This window comes from Eublepharis macularius, chromosome 10, assembly GCF_028583425.1.
Source record: "Eublepharis macularius isolate TG4126 chromosome 10, MPM_Emac_v1.0, whole genome shotgun sequence".
Classification (NCBI taxonomy): domain Eukaryota; kingdom Metazoa; phylum Chordata; class Lepidosauria; order Squamata; family Eublepharidae; genus Eublepharis; species Eublepharis macularius.
Window position 1 is genome coordinate 16,471,728 of NC_072799.1, and position 22,971 is coordinate 16,494,698.

The 22,971-nt window shown below is 44.2% G+C and overlaps 1 protein-coding gene across 1 annotated transcript in view; it reads right to left on the minus strand.

The window, feature by feature from the left end:
• Positions 1 to 15,460, minus strand: part of HPSE (heparanase) — a 34,781-nt gene extending 19,321 nt beyond the window's left edge. Inside the window, exons 1-4 of the mRNA XM_054989874.1 lie at positions 14,887 to 15,460; positions 7,485 to 7,630; positions 4,077 to 4,211; positions 1,071 to 1,244 (exon numbers count right to left, since the gene is read on the minus strand). Coding sequence (XP_054845849.1) covers positions 1,071 to 1,244; positions 4,077 to 4,211; positions 7,485 to 7,630; positions 14,887 to 15,065 — 634 coding nt within the window. The 5' untranslated portion in view covers positions 15,066 to 15,460. The remainder of the gene's footprint in view (positions 1 to 1,070; positions 1,245 to 4,076; positions 4,212 to 7,484; positions 7,631 to 14,886) is intronic.
• Positions 15,461 to 22,971: the final 7,511 nt, after the last annotated feature.

Consider the following 22,971-nt stretch of genomic DNA (forward strand, 5'->3'; position numbering starts at 1 on the left):
CAGTAATATGGACTTCACCTGAGGTCTCATATAGTACATCTCGGACACAAGATTATTATCTCAGTAAGATGGTCAGGCATGCACTCTTGGTTGTTGTGGATGACTGGTCAAAGTCTAGGCTTGTACATTTTCAGGTGCCAGTAATTTCAAATAGGCTTTTTTTTGGGTGGGGGGGTTTAGTCAGGAATAAAGTAACATCAGGGTTTACTTTGTAATGTTGAGTTCTACGTTTTGTGTTAATGAAATTTATGATTAGAATTTGTACAGCTAATGCGTTAGGGACCACAGACTTCACCACTATGTTGCCTCACGTACTACCTGTTGTCTGAAATAGGTGCTTCTATGAGCTACTTGTGCTTCCTGTTGTCTAATGTCAGCCCTAGAATCGCTTATGTTCTGTTTCAGCATTTCTTCAACTCTGTATTGGATTCTTGCTAATGCTATGTAATTAGCTAATGCTAATGCTATAAGCTTTCGAGAATCACAGCTCTCTTCGTCAGATGCATCAGAGAACCACAGAGAACTGTGGTTCTCAAAAGCTTATGCTACAGTCAAGTTGGTTAGACTTAAAGGTGCTACTGGACTCTTTTCTGTTTCGCTACTATAGACTAACATGGCTAACACCTCTGGATCTATGCTCCACATTCAGAGGCTGTAAACCTCTGAATACCAGTGCCAGGAGGCAACTTCAGGAGAAGACCTCAGCCTCTATGCTCTATTGTTGGCCCCCCATAGCAATGGATTGGCCACTCTGTGAGGCAAAATGCTGGACTAGATGGCCCACTCGTCTGAACTAGCAGGGTTCTTCTTACGTAGTGCGCATTGGCACATAACACACTTTCATATGAGGGCGATCTGGCTGAGACATCTGTCACTCCATTGATCGCCAAGGTTGATTCGGCTGATCCCTCCCTCCCTCACCGCTCCCTCCCGAAGCTGCGCGCTCTGTGGAAGAGGACGCCCATCCCAGATAGGAGTGTACTGTTCTTTGGTCAAGGGTATACGATAGCAGCATTCCCCTGTTAGAACCTCCACTTTCACATATAAGTGCATACAAATTCTGGACATACCATTTCCAAGTTCCCAAGACATGTCATATTTCTGAGAATCACAATAATCCAAAACGAACCGAGCGTTTGAGCTGTCCCAGTGGGAGCTGCCTGTCCGGAGCAATGCATTGAGTCCAAATATCAGCTGCAGCTCTGAACATTGTGCAAAGTTGTACAGGATGTCCAATGTGCTTCCTGTGAAGAGAAGATGAGTTCATTTTTTCCATTCCAAAAGATTTAACTCAACTTATTGGAGATCTATAAGCCCGGTGGTACTTATGTTCAACGCACTTAACTCATGTGTATAGCAGACAGCACCCTGATCCCCAGACTGTCTGTATGGCAGACATGGGGAATCACGAGTTGCTCACAGACCAGGACAAGCTGAACATAACACAGCCTGGAGCGTGTAAAGAAAGATACTTTACTGCTGAAGAAATCCCATGAGGAAGAGCTGTGGCTTAGACAGAAATTGCTTTGCATTCAGCAGATCCCAGGTTCAGTCTCTGTTATACCCAAGGAAAGAATCTTATAAGGGCCAAACTACATGTTACCTGTGACACAAACTGGGTCATGGATCCTGCTGTGAGACTCCACATGCACCATTCCCTGACATCATGCCTCTTTGCAGAAAGCATACGAGTCAGGGGAGTCCTGAACTAACTTGTGTCACAAGCAGGGCTTTTTTTCTGGGAAAAGAGGTGGTGGAACTCAGGACCGCACAATAACATCACTTTGGGTCAGCTGGAACAAGGGGGTTGTTTTTTAAAGTTTAAATTGCCCTCAGTGAAAATGGTCACATGGCCGGTGGCCCCGCCCCCTGATCTCCAGACAGAGGGGAGTTTAGACTGCCCTCCGTGGTGCTCCAGCGGCACGGAGGGCAATCTAAACTCCCCTCTGTCTGGAGATCAGGGGGCGGGGCCACCGGCCATGTGACCATTTTCAAGAGGTGCCAGAACTCCTTTCCACCGCGTTCCAGCTGAAAAAAAGCCCTGGTCACAAGTAATGTGTAGTTTGACCCTTAAGTAGTAGATGATGGGAAAGTCCTTCACTGACTGAAATCCTGCCAGTCCGAGCAGATAATATTGAGCTATATGGACCAATAATGGTCTGAGCATAATGTTCCTCCCGCATTATACTTTACTGTCTTGAGGACTGCTTCCAATATTTCTGATTTCACACTAAATGTCCAGGAACTTAACATGCAAATGTTTCTTTATCTTACCCTATAAAAGAGCAACCAAAGTTAAGTTGTAATGGCTACTGCTAATTGCTAGGCTCAGCTTCGTATACAGAACAATGCTTGTTAGTTCTGACTTCTCTAGGTAAAAGGATCTTAACACAGCAGAGCTGGGAAAGAACTTTCACTGCCTGAGACCTTGAACAACTGCTTACAGACAAAATTAACTGTACTGAGCTAGAGGGACAAATAGGCTGATTTCTTTGGCAATCTAATCAAGGCCTGCCACAAGTTCAACCTTGTGCAAATGCAACAGCAGGGCTGGGACTCAAAATCTAGGATTATGAAATTGTATAACTCCTGTTAGAAGTAAAAAGAGCAATTTTTTTTTAAAAAGGTGGTTCCAGGTGTCACATTCACTTGGCAAGCACAGCACAAGAGATTTAAATCGCAATCCTAAGGATGTTTTCCCAGGAATAAGGCACATTGAATAACATGGGACTTACTCCTAAGTAGACTTGCTTAGGTTTTCTTCCATAGTGTCTGAATGCTGAATTGCAACTGATAACGAAAGTCCACCTGGACTGAATTGAGACACTGGCTTCCTGGCTCATTACCAATGCTGATTTCTCCACACCCACCACCCCTCTGCATACCCCACCCTATCCAATCACGCCTGCCATTGTCATTCACCGGCTATTATCATCCAGCTTCTGTAATCAACCCACTTTCCAAGACATAAGGACAGGTGGCCTCACATTCTAGCTATTTCTGAAGAAGTGAGCTGTGGCTCACGAAAGCTCATATCCTACCACAAATGTTGTTAGTTTTATAGGTGCTACTGGACTCTTGCTCCTTTCAACTTTATGAGTGATGAGCTTTAATTCAGGTCCAGATCCTGGCATCATGTCTGACAACCTCTGCCAAGCTTCTGTGGTTTTTTTCATATTAAACATTGGCGACATTCCTGCAAAATGAGTTTATCAGACTTCCTGTTTCTGGCTACAGAGAAGCAGAAAAGACCTTCCAATCGGCTCTGAGTTTTAATGTGTCGTGCAGGAGAGTTCCGGAGTCTTTTATCAGCTACGAACGAAAGCAGCTTTTTGTGGCTGGCCACAAAATTTCCATCAGATCAGAAGATGTCTGCCCTGAACAAAAAAGAATGCCATTCCAAAACAACCACAGGAAGTCTCTGATCAGCTCCTAATATTAACAGGCGCGCTATTCTGAAATGTGTGAAAACTAAAGAGCCTGCAATATTGTTTCTGCACGCTGACTGACTCACTCCTGAACAAGCTAGGAGGCAGGCAAAGGGCTCTTTAATTCTCGTCTTCCCCAGCAAAAGCAGGAAGAGGCCCTGGCAGATCCTGCCAATTACATGCCAGAGCTGTGCCCTCCTATTTGCCAGCTCCGGTGTTTTTGCACCACAGACCACTGCTGACGTTCATAAGCTGAAGTCTGTGACAGAGCCTCACCGGAGAGAAGACGGAAGAGGAGGCCTTGGGGGAAAGAAGGCCACATTTAATCCCTTGGCTCTCACTGAAAGAGCGGGACAACTGGGGGGAAGGACACCTTTACCTGTGTATAACAGAAAACTTCTGCCAAACCCATACTCGGGAGGACAGGGCAAAAGGGCTCTTTGCCTATTTCTTCAGCTCTCATGAGAAAATGCAGCTGAGCTGCATATTACAGAGGCCCTGAAGAAAAGGGGAGGCCACAATTAATCTTTGGCCTGCCAGTAGCTGATCCCTACTGTAAGGACAGCGCCTGTTTTCAGGCTCCATTATTTCCAGTATCACCCAAAGCGAGACGTTCTAATGAGCACATCATGATCGCAGACGCCTTACTTGTGATGGTGGTGTTTTTGTGTTTCTTCCTGTCCTGCTCCCCACGGATGAGCATCTCCTGGAAGGGCCATTGTGACTGCAAGTGCTCTAACAGGTCCAAAGGTGCTGGTTTGAATCCACAACGGTCTGAAGCATCTATCACATGGGAGAGACACAGAGAGAGATCTTAGGGTTAAACAGAGATAGATGACCACCTGTACCAAATTCATTTTCTCTGGAAAGGAGGACGAATGCTGTGTAAGGGGTCTCTTGCCTGTGCCCTGTTTCTCCAAGGGCCAAACCAGACTGCTAAGCTGAAAACAGAAAATGTCTGGGAGAATTGGAATATTAAACTAAACCCTGAGCGCATTCACCTTTATGAATCTCCTTCATTGCAACCTGGAGGGTAAGCCCAACTCTGACGAAAACAGCTCTGACTCTCAAAAGCTCATACCTTAGAAACCTAGTTGATCTTTAAGGGGCTACTGGACCCAGATCTTGCTCTTTGACTACATCACAACTACCCACCTGAAACTATCTTCTGTGTTTCCAGTACTGGAGGCAAAGATGTATGGCGTAGGGCCTTCTTCATAGTGGAACCAACAGAACTCCCTTCCTAAGGTAGAACTCCAGGTTTGGTCTCTTCCATTTTTCAGAAACCTGGATGCCCTTCCAAGGATGAATTGGAGCTAATCCTTTCAAACGCCTTGCTTCTGCTGTTATGATTTGTTTCTAGGCACTCAGCACATTATTGGAACACAATTTGACTATCTGATGATATAGCTGGGACAGATGTGGGAAAGCATTCCCCATGGCCACCTTAGCGTGTGTTCCTTTGCCTTTAAGGATTTGGGATGAGGATTGTTTTACAATTATATTTTGTATAGTATCTGGCATATTATAGGTGTTGAATAAATTTTTGCAAACCAGCTAAATAGGCCTCTAAGTTCAAGAAGTGCCTTAGTTTTGCAGTCAATAAACAATTGTATGTTAAGACAGACAGTCCCTCCCCATTAAATAACTTGTGGAATGTAGAAGCATTTATTTAAATGTGTGTGTGTATACACACACTGATTAAACAGATTAGTGCCCCACTCAGAGAGGTGGATGATGTCAGTGTTATTATTATCCCCACAATGCAGCTGGGGAGCTGGGGCTGAGAGGCTACCGGCTGAGCTCATGGCAGTAGTGGGATTCGAACCAGCAGAATGCTGATTCACAACCAAACCACTTAACCACTATGCTACCAGCAGCACAAGACCCTAAAAAAATTGAGAAAGACCGGGAATTAGCATCTTCATCTTGCCGAATCAAATTAAAATAACTTAAAAGCAAGGCTCTTTAGCAAGCAAAACCATTAATTGTCCATCAGTCTTGGAAATTAATTACCAGCAGACAACCAACTGTTATACTAATTGTGTTTTATTAATGGGCCGAGTGCCTAGATAGATATTTGAATAAATGATCAAGCTCAGCACAGGAATTTCATGCCTGTCAGCAGCTCTGACTGCCTGAAATGCTCACAGCTAGTATAATAGAACTGCTGACACCCCTCTGTGAAAAGCCAGACCAGAACTTCTAGAAAACTTACCTTTTTCCACTTCAATGTACAGATAAATTCTAGTAACACGAGAGGGATTTGGAGTTTTGGGGTTTGGAGCTTTTTGGGGAACCTACTAGAGTTACCAATCTCTAGGTGGGGTCTAGAATTTTCCCAGAATGACTGAGCTCCAGACTTCAGAGTTCTGTTCCCCTGAAGGAAACAGCCTCAAAGGGTAGACTAGGATATACCATAGAGTCTGGGAGAACTGGAAGTCCTAGGGTGACATCGCATTCTTGCTGAGCTACCTCCTCATCCCAAACTCTGCCTGTCCCTAAATCTCAAGGAATTTCCCAAGCCAACCTTAGGACCTACTCACAAGAAAGCAGTTTTTGTGAACAGTAGTCTACTAACCAGAGCATGATTCTGAAAAAGAAATGTGCCAAAAATTGAAACCTGACCTGAAGCTCATGTCTTCTGCTCCAAAGTCCTTTGTTCTAAATTTCAGATTTGTACCAAACTAGTTATGGGCCTTCTTGGCACAGGCCTCACTTAGTATTATGCTGAGGCCGAACCCAGCTAACATCAGTTATGACAAAGACTCATAAAAAGCAAGTTACTCATGAATGATTTGTTCCATTAACAACATGATAACATCAGATTTATACAACTTAACGCTCACTCAGAGCAGTTTACAAAGTTTGTTATTATTATCCTCACAACAATCACCCTGTGAGGTGGGTGGGGCTGAGAGAGCTCTGAGAGAGCTGTGACTAACCCAAGGTCACCCAGCTGGCTTCAAGCGGAGGAGTGGGGAATCAAACCTGGATCTCCAGATTAGAGTCCTGGCACTCTTAACCACTACACCAAACTGGCTCTAGTTGTCATAGGTCTGATTCACAGTGAACTTTATTTGAACTGAGGCCTTGGTCCTGGTATTTCTCAGTTCACACACAATGTTTTGGAAGTGCAAAACCTCTCAAAGCATCTGTTGCTAGGCACTGCAGACTGCACTGAACGTCTGAACATAGCATCCCATGGAAAAAGCTCCTTGTGCATGCACGCACATGTGCACACGCGCACACACCTTAGCATGCCAGGGAAAGGGTTAGCACTAGAACCTTCCACTGAACATCTAATTTTTCATTTGATTCTTCACTAGTGTTTCGAAAGGGATAGCCTTTTGAGGGATTCAGTTCATCTGTTTTAGCTCTAAGCAACGCATACCGGGGGATGTTAGGGAGTGAAAAAAACATACATTTGTGTGTGCATATGAGAAACAGTGTTATCCTAAGCAGAATTACGCCCTAAGTCAACTGAAGTCAATGGGCTTGGAAATGTGTAAGTCTTCTTAGAATGGCACTGTGAGCATATAAACCAGCCCTAAGATGTTCAGTTATCATGGATTGTTCTCTTTTTACCAGGCCTGTCAAGGATGCAACAGAGGGCAACATGGGCTGGATTCAAAGAATCGTAGGCAGAGGGGAACTGCCAGACGCAATCTCTGCCACCCTGTGCAGTCCCAAAGTGCAAAGCTGTACACTCCACTGAAACTGGATGTATGAACACTTCATGTGTTCAGTGGTGACTTATGAATGATCTGGATGGCCCAGGCTAGCCCAAATTCATCAGATCTTAGAAGCCAAGCAGGGTCGGCCCTGGTTAGTACTTAGATGGGAGACCACAAAGGAAGTCCAGGATCGCTGCAAAGAGATGGGCAATGGCAAACCACCTCTGTTTGTCTCTTGCCTTGAAAACCCAATGAGATTGCCATAAGTTGGCTGGGACTTGATAGCGCTTTTCACCGCCGCAGACAGATATTATACATTCAAAGTTTTTTCAATAATATAATTATGTATTTCCCTTTACCTATTTACCACCCAACTCACCTTGTTTTGCCAACAAATCTGAAAAGAGTGCCTCTTCGAAGGTTGGCTCCTTTTTGGGGTCAAAGATCAAAAAGTCTGTTTTGGTGCCTCCAAATCTCAAAAAGGCAGGTGACAAACCTCTGGCTAAGGCCCGCAACTTCAGAGAGCTAGGGAAGTGAATACCAAGAAGTGAAGAAAAGAGCTTTCCATCTGAATAGCTTTTATTCATCACAATAAACCAGCAATTCCCAAACAAGTGGACCATGAGAAATATATTAGGTGTTTCTGTGAACCCAAAGGACTCACCCACTAAAGAAGCTGCCCGTTGCACCTCTGGATGATCTGCTGCTTTTGCCATGTCTCTTGGTAATTAGCCTCCTCTGGAAATATCTCCTTCCTAATCAAGTGTCAAGCCCAAAAAGAGGGAACAGCTGGCATAGGAAAGAGCTATGACATTAGCTCCTGTCCTTCATCCAAATTACTGGAGCAGTGCAGGAAAAAGCCATAACAGGGGCCACAGCTCAGTAGTAAAGCATCTGCCTCACCTGCAAAAGGTCCCAGGTTCAATCCCTGACATCCCTAGCTAAAAGAATCAGGAAAGAAGTGACATGAAAGACTTCTGACCTGAGATGCTGGAGAGCCACTACCAGTCAGAGAAGACAAAACTGACCTTGACAGGCCCATGTGCCGATTCAATATAAGGTTGCTTCATGTGTTAGCCACCGCCAAGTGACTCCCTACACCTCTCCAGAAACAAATGTACCAATTCCAGCATATATATGAATCTTTGCGCCATTTATTCCGTTTTACTGAATTTGGATTTTCTGACGACAAAAATTGAGATTACCCCAATTTCAGCACAACACAAAACACACACACACCGCCCCATGCAGCCATGGAAGATTCTGAGAATGGTATCGGTTCAGCCAAAATCATGGCATATTGGTATTTACTATTTGTTAATGATGGATGGCGTATGGGAGACATTTTCAGCCCCCTTCCTTATAGTCTGAGCCATTTCCTCTCAAAGAATCTGGCACCAGAGTTTCAAGGAATAAAGAGCCATTAGCAGCCGACAAAATGAGGATTTCCGGGTGCAACTGCACATGAGTCATGAATTCAAGGTTGGTGTGTTTTTTTAACTGTTGTATGCATACATCAGCAATTAAAAGGTAACAGGAACTTGCTTACGTCAACTGTATCGGAGACTGCAACAATGACTCAATATATAATTTTTAGATTTTGTATAAACAAAGTGCAAGTGCTAAATGTGCAAATTACAATATATGTGCAAATCTATATATAAGTGGACCCTGTAAAAAGGAAAAATCATGTAGAAAATGTGGTGAAGATGGCGATGCTTACCTTCAATATAGTCTGTTAATGGTTGTTCAAAATAGTTCATACTATGAAAGTGATCTATAGATTTGCACATATACTTTGCACATAGAGCACTTGCACTTTGTTTATATAAAATCTAAAAATTATATATTGAGTCATTGTTGCAGTCTCTGGTGGAAGTTTCTCCTGTTGGTTTTCTGTGTCCTATGGAGGTAGCCTTATTTGCAGTTTATGTCAACTGTATGGCTTTTGTATGATTCTACAGCAGAACCAAACAGGTTTGGAGCGTGTCCATTTAGGGCCAAATTACTCATAATGTTGAAATTTGGTGATTGGAACTCTCCTTGAAATACATCCGACTCTTTCCAGGCAAAGAGCTCATCTTATGGTGAAACTGTTCAGCGTGCAAGTGGAAGAACAGCATTATAACCCCTCCTACAGGAAAACAGCATGTCCGAGTCAAGGCTAGGTGCCCCCCCCAATCTAAATTTCTGTAAGTTGTTGTTTGCTCATAAAGCCCTAAAATCATGCTTACACAGGGTGCTGCCACCAAAGTACCATATCTGTCTTCCCCTCCCATTCCCATCTTGTGATGGGGCCAGAGAGCGCTACTTCTACATGTATCTTCCTGCCTGTGAATCTCTCCTCCAAATCTTTTCCTTAATGGATTGGCTTAATAAAAGCCAAAGCAATGTTGGGACAGACCCCCATATTATTTGCATTTTCATGGCAGTGCAAGACTGAATAATTTTGACAGTCTTTCAAGTGGATAAAGATTTTCCAGTGGTCTGAAGTTTTAACTCATGTTAGATGTATGTTTCATTTTTATTTTCTATCGGAGTACTGTGAAAATCACTGCAACCTGCCTCGAGTCCTTTTTTGGAGAAAAGCATGCTAACGATGTCTCAAATAAATGTATTCCCACCTATTTATTTAAAACATGTGTACACTGCTTTTCCACCCAATGCAGGGTCTCCAAGGCAAGGACTATGACATTTTTTATTCCTCTAAGAAGCTCGGGAGGGCATATGTCACTCTCCCCACCTCCAGTTATCCTCTCAACAACCCTGCAAGGTAGGCTAGACTGAGAGGGGATGCCTTGCCCAATGTCACCCAGTAAGTTTTAATAGAAAGTAGGGATCTGATCCCTTGTCTCTTCAGTCCTAGGCAGATACCACCCCTATACCACACTGGCCCTCAAGGAAGATAGGACTATCAACCATTATTGGCCATTTTGGCTGAACAGAACCTGTTCAGAAGCAAAATATTCATTATGTCTGTATCCCACCTTCCTCCAAGGAGTTTAAACCAGCATATATGCCTGAAGCTCCACAATGACACTGTGAGGCAGGGCTTTTTTTCTGGGAAAAGAGGTGGCGGAACTCAGTGGGTTACCCTCAGAGAAAATGGTCACATGGCTGGTGGCCCCGCCCCGATCTCCAGACAGAGGGGAGTTTAGATTGCCCTCCGCGCTGCTGTAGCAGCGCGGAGGGCAATCTAATCTCCCCTCTGTCTGGAGATCAGGGGGCGGGGCCACCAGCCATGTGACCATTTTCAAGAGGTTCCGGAACTCCGTTCCACCGCGTTCCAGCTGAAAAAAAGCCCTGCTGTGAGGTAGTCTAGGCTAAAAGAAAGCTTTTGGCCGAAGGTTACCCAGCATGGGTGACTAGGGATTTGAACCAGGGTTTCCCCTGACACAGCCTGACTTTCTTACTGCTACACCACACTGGCTTTCATGTATACCTTGCCACTCCTACTAACCCCTTTCGCTTGCTGTCTCTCTTTGCTCATCCCCTGTCGAAGCTAAGATTGGATCCGGGAGCTGCCTGTTCTTTATTTATTTTATTTTTAACCCGCCCTCCCCACAAGCGGGCTCAGGGCGAGGTACAACATTGATTAAAATACAACATAAAATCAATTACAAAAACAGATAAAATACTGTGCCCCTTTCGGGGCAACCAGCGGGAGTGGACTCTCCATACCCCTTGTAGAGGGAGACCGGTGGAAGGCTCGGCAATGATGGGCTAAAATTAGCCTCCACCATATGCCTGGTAGAACATCTCCGTCTTGCAGGCCCGCCTAAATGATACAAGATCCTGGCAAGTCCGAGTGTCCTCAGACAGAGTTCCACCAGGTTGGGGCCAGGACTGAAAAGGCCCTGGCCCTGGTAGAGGCCAGCCGAGCCTCCCTAGGGCCAGGGACCACCAGTAGATAGATGTTTTCCGGTTGAACGAAGTGCTCTCTGGGGCACATACAGGGAGAGATGGTCCCTTTAGACGGTCCCTTTAGAATGTGCTATGTGGATAACACTACATAAACAAATCATTTCTTTTCCTCTCTGGTGGGGGAAGCCGGTAGACATCAGACTTACTCCTGGTGTGTGACTGTGCTCTGAATATACCTGCCAGCTTGCGAGAATTCCTCCCCACAAAATCCTGCATCAGTTAAAGGGCAACATGTGGGCAGATTATCAGGCACCAACTACTTCCTCATTGGGGCTGATAAAGCATCACAGTTTGAAATCGTGGCTTCACTGGTTAGAAGCAACAGCAGCTTGTTTCTTACTCCACCTTCGTTTTGTTCTCATAGGCCAAGTCTCAAAGGGCACCAAGTGAAAGGTGGAAGAAAACAATATATCCGTCATAAATGCAGACATTCAGAGAGGCTGGGGGAAGGCGGGGTGGGGGGAGATTGAAAAGGTGTGCAGATTAATTGCATATGCAGAATCACCATGCAGGTATCTAATATGGCACATTATTTAGCATCAACAGAATGCTACCTTGCATTTTTTATATTTTAAATTTCTAGTCCTCAAGGTGGTAAAGAGCACTTAAACATGTGTGAATGCACAGACATCACAGGCGGGCTGACTGAGTCATCTAGTAGCCAGCCAATTGAAGGTTCTGTACAATATTCCTCCCTAGCCCATGAATACAACAGAGTTGTAACAATGTGGCACTAACACAAAATCGGTGTGTCAAAGTAATTCACATTCTGTGCCAAAAGGTTTATCCCAAATCCAGCAAATCTGCATGCATTTGTGCGGGGTGGGTTTCAAGATGCAATTCACTTTCTTTTTGCTAGTTATAGACAGGAAATTGACCATACGGCCTGGTTTTCTATGCACATGCCCCTTTAAAAACAGTATGCCCAAGTACGAATATTTCCATTTCAGACCGCATAGAGAGGAATTTAACATTTTTTACCAATGTCTCTGTTTTTATTTAACATTTTTTTTACAAGTGTCTCTATTTTCAACTGGTGGTAGAGAGTGTCCTCATAGCTGACTTACAACCCCTCATGGGTTTTCATGGCAAGAGACTAACAGAGGGGGGTTGCCATTGCCTGCCTCTGCAACCCTGGTATTCATTGGAGGTCTCCCAACCAATTATTAACCAAGACTGACCCTGCTTAGCTTCTGAGATCTGATGAGATCTGAGTCACCTGGGCTATCCTGGTCAGGGCCTAGTTTCAACTAGAGGATGCTTTTCCCCCTTCCATTACATCTGGGAGTATGTTTTTATCCAGACCTTCGCCAAGAAGTTCAGGGTCATAGTTCTCTTGTCCAGGGCTCGATTAAGACATGCTGAGGCCGTAAACTATGCCAGGCTTCATAACATTCCCTCCTCCCAAAAGATAATTTTGTAATTTTAGCAGAGGTGTTGATATTTAAAGGGCCAAAGCTGTAGCTTAATTCGCTTGTGCATAAATTTAGCTTTGCCCCCCTACATTTTATCCTCACAACAACCCTGTAAAGGCGGCTAGGCTGGGAGAATGGTGACTGGCCCAGTGGGATTTGAACCCAGATATCCTCAGTCCTAGTCTTCCATTCTGTAGCAGCCTGAATATCCCAGCTCTAGCTCAACTCAGCGTACAGCTCTGAAGCTAAGCTGAATTGGCCGTAGCGAGTACTTGGATGGCAAGCTGCCAAGGAAGACTAGGGCACTGGCTAACCACTTCTGCTCATCTCTTGCAATGAAAACACCATGAGTAGCTGTCTTAAGTTGGTTGTGATTTGATGGCATTTAATTATTATTATTAGTTTTCTAAACACACAGCACTGCACTCACTTCCTCTTTCCAAAATGCTTAAGATGCAACTTGATACCAGCTCTACCCAGCACCCCCTAATTTATTCTAGTCTGCAGGGCATCCTACACAGAAAGCAGTCAAGGTGGCTTAAAATCAAGCCCTGAAACATCCTTTTTCTCCTTTCCTGCTTCCCTCTCCCAACCATCCAGTCTTATGAAGATTTCTGGAGAACTCAAAACCTGGCACCGTCTTTTGTGATATTTTGGTGGGTCCTAAATAAAAGGTAGTTTGTGGCTTGGGTTTTTAGATTTTTGCTATGGACCAATGTGACTACCTGAAAGAGGAACTTCAACAAAATATTGTTGTAAAGTTGCTTTAAAAAAACACACCCCACTCTCCCGACACTAGAGAGCAAGGAGAAAGGCTTTCTCACTGACCTATTTTCTAAGAACAGGGATTTCTTTTTCACAGAAAGCATTCAAAGACATGTAGGAGCGCAAATGAATGGCAAGTGAACAGAGAGGAATACACATGAGTCTGTTCACTTGCCAGGCAAGTGTAATTCGTCACTTGTAGCTTGGCCCTTATAGCCTGAAGGACTCCACTCCACTCCAGGAATGGCTTGGTCACATGATTTGCTGTTTATGTAAACTGGACCCAAGGCCCAGGTCACACCCACAAAGGGTCACATGCGTGACAGCTTAAAAGTACGGAAGATGAGCCTGGTTAGTGCTGGTGGTAAAAACAATTAAAACTTCATAGGGATTAGGTCATGGTAAATGCTTGCCAGGTGGTGAAACCGCCTTGAGTTTGAGGAGATGCCAACTCTTTCAGTTTCTTGGAAAACAGTATTCACGAGATGTACAGTATCTCAAGAGCCCAAACATCAGGAGGGAACCACAGGAAATGGCAATGCAAAATACTTAACCATCCAGATAAGGAACAGAGCAATTGCTCTTTAATCCCACGCATCCTTACAACCCAGCAGTGAGATGGGAGAAGAGAAGCCTGGTAAAGTGTAAATGTTACAAGGAGGTTGGTTACTTCTTGGGGCTGTTCTCTCCCTGATGTAATTATGATGACAGGGTCAGGACTGACCTCCAAGTCATTTGGCTGGAAGCAATTTGTCTCCCGACCATCAAGACGTTGGCAGCAGTAAATAAACTATCTTCAGCACTGGAGCTCTAGTATAATTTTATTCCTCTTTATCAGCCCTTGAAAGACTGGAGATACCTATTTCTTTCTATTGCAGACCCCTTTTATTATCTTGCAGCTAGAGACAGACCATTGTTTCATTATCATTGCTGGTAGAATGCCATCAATAAGCTTTGTGCTTTACAGAGTTCTCTACAGCACAAAAGGACAAGATCCTGAACCTAAGGAGCTTTATAGTCTGAACCTGATAGCGGGGGAGACAGAGGGAGAGGAGAGAGAGGAGCAAAGGAAGCAAAGGGTAAATACACACAATTTTTGTGCATTATTTTATTTATTTGTGTCATTTATAGTCCATCTCTCTCACTGAGAGAGGTTAGGGTTAGGGATTAGGGAAAGGCCTTTTGGGAAGGAGAGAACAGGACTGATGGTTGTTGTGGGTTTTCCGGGCTGTATAGCCATGGTCTTGGCATTGTAGTTCCTGACGTTTCGCCAGCAGCTGTGGCTGGCATCTTCAGAGGTGTAGCACCAAAAGACAGGGATCTCTCAGTGTCACAGTGTGCTGGCGAAACGTCAGGAACTACAGTGCCAAGACCACGGCAATACAGCCCGGAAAACCCACAACAACCATCGTTCTCCCGCCGTGAAAGCCTTCGACAATACAGAGAACAGGACTGCTTCCCAGCGCCTCCCCACTGAGAAACTCCGACAACTAATTTGAGCTGGGAACGCTTTTCCCGTTCACAGAGCAGCAGGGCAGAGTCCCACCAGGTCTAAATTTCAGCTGCGGTTCTCAGCCCATCCCCAAATAAAATAAAATGAACTCAAACCCCGCCCTGGCGCACGCGCTCCCTTTCCGCCGCCGGGGCTGCCGCTCCGAGGCGCGAGCGGCGCCTTACCTGAGGAAGGTGATGTAGCGGGGGTCGGTGGCCAGGTTGGCGTCCAGGGTGAGCGAGAGGAAAGCCGGGCTGACCTGCCGCGCCGGCGAGCCCCGCAGTCGGAAGCGCAGCGCTGCCCCGCCGGCGCCCGGAGGCGCGGCCGCGCTCAGCAGAGCCCAGGCGAGCAGCGCCGGCAGCATCCTCCTCCTCGGCCGAGGCTCCGGCGCGGCGCCGCCTCGTATGGCGCTCCTGCGGGCGGCGCCGCCTCTGGCCCCAGGAGGAAGGAGGCCGCGTGTCTTTCGCGCTCTCCGCGCCGCGCCTCCTCCGCGGGCCTCGCAGCCACGCGCCGGAACCGAGGGGGCGTCCCGCGCGGCAGGGAAGGTGGGGCCGCCGCGCCTCTCCGAGCGGGTCCCTCCGGCAGAGACGCCTCCGAGGGCCGGGCCGGTGCCGGGCGGCCTCTGGGCATGGCAAAAGCGCGCCTCGTTTCCTCGCCCTCCCTCGGATACATAACCTGGCAGGTGTTTCTGCCAGGCGGGTGGCCCTGTTGGGCTGCGGTAGAAGAGCAAGCCTCGGCTCCAGGAGCACCACTTAAAGATTGAGAAATAGTAAAAAGTAGCACCTTTAAGACTAACCAACTTTATTGTAGCACAAGTTTTCGAGAACCACAGCTCTCTTCGTCGTGCATCTGATGAGAGCTGTGGTTCTGGTAAGCTTATTCTTAAAGGTGCTACATCCCACAGGTAAGCTTCCAATTCAACCCATGCAGCGAGAAACTCCAACTGGGAAGACATCCAACAGGTAAGCTTCCACAGTATAACACAATCAGAAACAAGGTAAGTATATTCTTATATTTGTATGTACATGTCCTTTACAATAAGTTTCTTTTTCCTTTTAAGGTGGTACCGGTGGAGTCAGGCACCTAACCGGTACCGCCTTAAAAGGAAAAAGAAACTTATTGTAAAGGGTATGTACTTCCTTGTTTTTGATTGTGTTATACTGGGGAAGCTTACCTGTTGGATGTCATCCCAGCTTGAGTTGTTTACTGTACCTGTTGAACTTTCTTGTTAATAATTAATGGTCCCATAAAGATTTTTTTCAGTGAATTGTTTATTGGTTTATAATGTTCCATGTAGGGTAAGTGTATGTACAGAAGGTAATGTGAATTCTATACTCCTTAATATAGTCAATATATGCCTTCACTTTGACCTTCATTGCTTTTTTCAGTTATTTGATTTATTTTTGCCTTCTTACACGTGTGGTTTTCCACCTTCTAACAGACTGATTTGGAATAGCCATCCCACCCTCTACCTGGATTATGAAGACTTATGAAAAGACTTATGAAAATATACCTTTTCACATTCCTGGTATCTAATGAAGGAAGCTTTGATTCTCAAAAGTTTGTACCCTAGAAACCTAGTTGGCCTTTAAAGTGCTACTGGACCTGAATCTTAACATGGCAAACAGCATAAAACATTTTTTTTAAAAGGTGAATGAATTCAACAGAAATGTGGCCATTAAAGGAGCCTTTGAGTCCCTTGTTCACTTTGTTGTGTGGATGGAACTTACTAAGGGGTAAAAAACAAATGAGGGGCCAACACAATGTAAACATTGGTGGCTGCAAATCACAGACCCAGAGAAATCTGTAAAACAAACAAAAAAGCTTTTAAGTGGCCTATACTTTTTTTAAAAAGACAACTCAATTACATCTGTTAAGAGAGCAGGATTTGAGCCCAGTAGTATCTTGGTAGTCAACAAGATTTTTAATGTTTAAAGCTTTCAAGAGTCAAAACTCCCTTCTTCACAGCTCTGACTCTCAAAAGCTTATACACGGGTAAATATTTTCTTCGTCTCTAAGGTGCCACTGGACTCACATTCTGCTGTTTTACTGCAGACTAACATGGCTATGTACCTGAAATTACATCATTTAGGGTAATCCATATTTTCTGGTTCTTGAAAACCGAAGCATTCTGAACTTTCTTGGCTGCTCTCTCAGTCTCTACACTTCCTTTTTCATACTGGGCTTTATGGTGATCCTGATGTGTGTGTGTGTGTAGGAGGGGAGAATGCAACACTTTTGTTCTTCATATGGATTGGTGAGGCATCCCACAAATCATAGGATTTTTAAAAGGGCCTCCTGTGCGGGGTGGGGGGGGGGGAACCCTACTCATCAATAGTTCCAATGAAAACATTCCCCATACTTTCCGTTGGGATTTTGACGTGACTGTAGATTAGGCCTGCATGCCTTTTACAATTTATCACAAACAAGTAGGGACAGGTTTCAAACAAAATATTGCCAAACAAAGACCAAACGGTCTACAGAAACCTGATAGATAATAACAATAATGCAATTTTAATGAAAGCGCTAATGCAACGAGTGCAAAAAGTGCAAGGTAAGTATTCCAATATATATACTCCAAAAATACAAGGGACTATCCATTTGCACGCATGTAGCCCCCACTGCATGGAATACAGTCCATACAACACATGTATAATAACATGCATATAAATACAAAGTTCGTCTTTCAAAATGTACAGTTCCAGTGGGTTGTTTCTTCTTTCTTGCAGGTAAGATAACTGAAGGGAGGGTAGAACGCTTCACAAGAATTCAAATAACACAACACAACAAAAGGAAGCACGCCCAAGGCGGAATAAATAGCAAGATTACAAAGTTTCAGCAAGGATAACACATACAAAGTTACATGCAAGAATAATCACTGTATATCAACAATTTCAAAGTCCAGTAAACGTCAAGATATTGCTGCTGGTGTAACCATTAGTCAGCTGTAGTCAATATAGTTCCCAATTGTATAATGAGAGATTGTAGGCGCTTGCAAACCCGCTGCGAGGCGGGTGGGAGCCCAGGCAGGCGCTCGTAAGAGCCGCTGAAAGGCAAGCTGTCCCAATACGGCGCTTGTAGAAGCCGCTGTGAAGTGAGCGATGCCAATGAAGGGTGAAGAGGGTCCGACAGGAGCCAGAAGGTCGATAAGGAAGCTCCTGGGCTGTTGGCAACGGGTGCGCTAGCAATTTAGACAGCCCGTTATGCGGTGTATTGCTTTGTCAAGCCATTCCTCTATTGCCTATAACAAATGTTAACACTAACACAATGTATACCATAAACAATGAACCGTACCAACGAAAAGGTCTGTGTCCATTTACTTACAGCATGGTTTTTACAATTGCCAGGTCCAAATGCAGCCCACCCACTATATATTTTTGCCTGGCAGATGCTGGTCACTCCTCCCAGTTTTACAGACCCAGAAATGTCACAAAACTGTCGTAGTAGTTCAGAAACCCTGCCAGCCTGCCTTGTTTATTTCTTTAAAACAATTATTATAGAAAAGTTAAAAGACAGAGCAAAGAAGAAAAATAAAACATAACAAAAACACAACTACAAAGAGCCAACAATCCAAAGTAAAAAAAAGAAGTAAAAAGCATAATAAGCATATTATTAATATGTTACAGTTTTTCACCTACAACACTTCCTCCTTGTGGTCTAATTGATACCTTTTTTCTCTCTCCTTGATATCCCAATCCTTATTCTTAAAAATCAAAACCACAGAGCATTAATTCATTTTTCTTCATCTCTCACAGATATAAAGGGTTTCCAATTTGCATGAATATAGAGAGTGTTTTATCCAGGGCTTTTTTTCTGGGAAAAGAGGTGGTGGAACTCAGTGGGTTGCCCTAGGAGAAAATGGTCACATGGCTGGAGGCCCCACCCCCTGATCTCCAGACAGAGGGGATGCGGAGGGCAATCTAAACTCCCCTCTGTCTGGAGATCAGGGGGCGGGGCCACCAGCCATGTGACCATTTTCAAGAGGTTCCGGAACTCCGTTCGCCCACGTTCCAGCTGAAAAAAAGCCCTGGTTTTATCTCTGATTAATGCTGTAAGTTTGGCCATCTCAACTAAGTCCAACATCTTTCCAGTCCAATCTTCCAATGAAGGTAGATCTTTTGCTTCCATTTTTGAGCATATCAAAGCCGTGCCGCTGTTACCATATATAGAATTAAAATACCATACACTTTTTCCATTTTTTTATCAATTCTCAATAAATAGAACTCTGGTTTAAACTGTAAATTAACCTTCAAGAGTCTCTGCTTTAACATAAGTAATTGTAACCAAAATTATGGTTGCCTTGTTTATTTCTTGTGGTGAAATCCTGCCCTTCTTCCTTAGGGAATGCACAGGGCACCTTTCAGCTCTACTCTGGGGCCTCAGTGGCGTATAAAGGCCTCTCCTTATGTTGTGTGCAGAAACAATATCTGTGGAACTTTCACACTCATGTTTACAGAGGTTGTTCTCCAGCTTTCTCCCTCTCTGCTTCCTCATCTACTGTTTGCTGTAAATGTCAAAATTCGTAAGTGGAGGAAGTAGTTGACTTTGATGACATGTCTAAAGAGACCGTGAGAATCAGATTGAGGATCTCCATTTCCAAGAAAAAGTTACATGTTGCAATCTAATTGCAAATTCTAATGCATTTTTCTTGAAATATCTATTTACTCATTGACCTATGCCTAAATAAATCTGTTTTTCAAAACCAGGAAATCCCTGGGACATGCCATGCATATCAGATGGCTTGACGGGTTTATGTGAGCAGCAAGTTTTTAGAGTCAATATGTACGGTCGGTGTGCTTTTTGTTCTTTTGCAAACAACAGCTGAGATGAATGAGTCATCACCAATGTTAGAGGCAGAAAGCACAGGGGGAACAGGGTTCAGGCTTCAGGAGGAAGGACACCTCTACTCTGCAAAGCAACCCTCCTCTGAGTTACTCCTACTTACTTATAACACTTTTATCCAACCCAATCCTCTAGGGAGCCCAGAGAAGCATGCGTTTTACCCCTGCACCAACCCTATCAGGCAGGTTAGGCTGAGATGGTTACCAACTTGAGGACACCTGACAGAATTGCCAGTTCTGGGTTCGGAGATTCCAGATTTGGGGGTGGAACCTGGGAAAGGCAGGGTTTGGGGAAGGGATATAATGTATTATGCCATAGAATCCATTCTTCAAAGCTGCCATTTCCTCCAGGAGAAATTATCCTTGAAGTCAGGAGATGGGTTGTAATTTATGGAAATCCTCAGGCTGCTCCTGGAGGCTGGCAATCCTATCACCCACTGAATTCTGTGGCAGAATGGGCAGGTTACAGTGATAACTAAAAATACAAAGAGTAAGACAGTAAAATCAGTAAAATCAGTAAAAAAGACAGTAAAATCTGGAAGGACATAAGTTTCAGTAAATCAAAATCTCAACAGATGTAAGTTCCAACACCCAAGATGGGGCCCCCTTCACACTTCCCTGTCCATCATACATAAAAAGGGTGGAGGTACGAATTGGTAACATTCTGTAACTACACTTGCATGGGGGCAGATGACTATGTAGCCCCCTTGCTGGTCAGAGATCGGTATGGAGGCTTATTTGATGGATCTGATGTTGGCCTCAGCCATATGCCTGGCAGAACATTTCTGTCTTGCAGGCCTGCCAAAAGGATACAAGATCTTGGTGGGCCCGAGTATCCTCTGACAGAGAGTCCCACCAGGTTGGGGCCAGGACTGAAAATGCCCTGGCCCTGGTCAAGGCCAATCAAGCCTCCCTGGGGCCAGGGACCACCAGTAGATGTTTACATGCCGATCTAAGCGCTCTCCGGGGTACATATCGGGAGAGGCAGTCCTTCAGGTATGCTGGTCCCAGTCTGTTTAGGGCTTTATAGGTTAAAACAAAAACCTTGAACCTGATCCAGAACTCCATTGAGAGCCAGTGTAGCTGCTGCAAGATTGGAATAATGTGTGCCCTGTATGGTGTACCCATCAGGACATGAACAGCAGCATTCTGGACCTGCTGTAATTTCTGGGTCAGACCCAAGGGAAGCCCTGCGTACAGTGAGTTACAGTAATCCAGTCTGGAGGTGATCATTGGATGGATCACTGTCGTCAGGTCATGGGTTGGGAGATAGTGGGCAAGCTGCTTTGCCTGCCAAAAGTGGAAAAAAGCAGATGGGGCAACTGCCATGACCTGGGCCTCCATTGATAGAGAGGAGTCCAGCATCGTGCCAAGACTCCCGACAGATGGAATGGGCACAAATGATGCCCCATCAAAGGCCAGAACTTGGGCCGTGTCCACACAGCTTACCTTATTCTGCAAAACAGCGAAATGTCACGCGAAATCTCACAAGAAGACGCTGTTACCGCGTCTTCTCGCACGATAATAGCATCTTCTAGCAAGATTTCATGCGAGATTTCGCTATTTTGCAGAATAAGGTAAGCCGTGTGGAAACGGCCCTGGATCCCCACATCCAATGCTCCATGGCCCAAGTACAGAAATGTTTACAATTCAGTGGAAGAACTTTTCATATCCAATATGTGCCCATCACATTCTGACATTTTCCCTGAATAGTCTATTCATAATCTAAAAGGCATTGTTCTTTAGCAGATTTACAAAGGGAAACTCCAGTGTGAAACCGATGAATTAGAATTCATCAAGAGGTTTGACTCAATTCAATCCCCTAATAAAACCTGCTAACTATTTCAGCAAAACTAGAGAAATGCCCCATTACTATTACTATGAATGGTCTTTGAACTTTGACCACATTTGAATTTTATACACTTGCCCATATTTCATAGCTTTACCCTGCTGTTTACTTTTTTCGTATCTCATATATAAAACATGTTCACAGTGAAGAACCACTCCTTGTATCTAAACAAATGGACTTTAGTCTGCAAGAGCTTATGTTGGAATAAAATCTCATTAGGCCACTAGATGCTTACTTATTTTTGTTGCGACAGACGAACACAGCTTCCTCTCTGGAAATGTTTGGACGTTAAAGTCTCCTACAATACTAGAAGATGTGCACCCACTACTCTGAAATGAGTCCTTTTTTCAAATTATACTTAATAACTCTTTCCAACAAATGTAGTTAAGGAATGCAGGAAGTATCTCTTTAAGCTGCACTGCTGGTAGGAGTTTAACAACTTGCATTAACCAAATACAACCTACAATGGATTCAGCCTCCTCCATGGAGCAGGTTTTACTACTGATTGGCCAATCACGGAGCAAAGTAAACAGAGTTAGGAGGACGTAACCTGTTGAAACCCTGTTCCCTTTAATTACGCTTTGGTCTTTACGAATGGAACGGAAGTTATTTGCTTGAGGCTAACGCCACAGGAAGTCCTGTTGACTTAACTATTAGAATGACTGGACATTAATGATGGTAACACCCAGCCACTTAAAGATAACAGCTTTCAAAAGACTAGACAGGGATGAAAAGTGGCTTGCTCAAAGATGCCAGCACATAAACAATTCCATTGCAGTGTGCTGGAAACTGCCATGTCCCCTGTTTAGAAAAGGACATACATACAAGTACAGCAGGCAGAGCTTCGTGAGGATACAGATAGACACAGCATAGCATACCGGTTAGAATGTTGGACTATGGTCTGGGAGAGTGCTGCTTTCACACATGCGGAATAATACACTTTCAATCCACTTTTTTTTTTTTTATAAATTTTTATTGAATTTTGTTGCAACATATAACTTACAATCATAAACATCATTTCAAGTCAGGTCAAAAGTTTAGTTTACAATACATTATTAACCTTGTGTTCTTGAGAATTAACAATAATATCTCTTTATGATGACTCAAATATACAGTTAGTTTAGTAGAACGAGAGGTAACCATTGTTTGTTATAACTTGGAAATTTTTTGAGTTGGGCTGCAAATTGTGTTCTTCTATATATTCCAAGAAAGGGAGCCATTTATCAATAAAACCGGTATTTTCTGTGAAACGTTCTGCATTTTGTATATCGTTGCTTATTTTTTCTAAAATAAAGTGATTCCAAACTTTGGAGAACCAAGTCTTAATTGTTGGTAGTCTCTTTGATTTCCAGACTGTTGCAATAGTACTCTTAGCTGCAATAAAGAGTGATGCAATGAGTTCCTTTCTGATTTTAGGAATGTGCAAATTTCCCCATAGGTCTAGAAAAATCATTTTCGGGTCAAAAGGAAGTTCATAATTAGTAATGTCTTTAATTTTCATTAATATCTCCTCCCAAAATTGTCTAATTTTTTTACATTCCCACCAACAGTGGGCAAAGGTTCCCTTTTCACCGCAATTT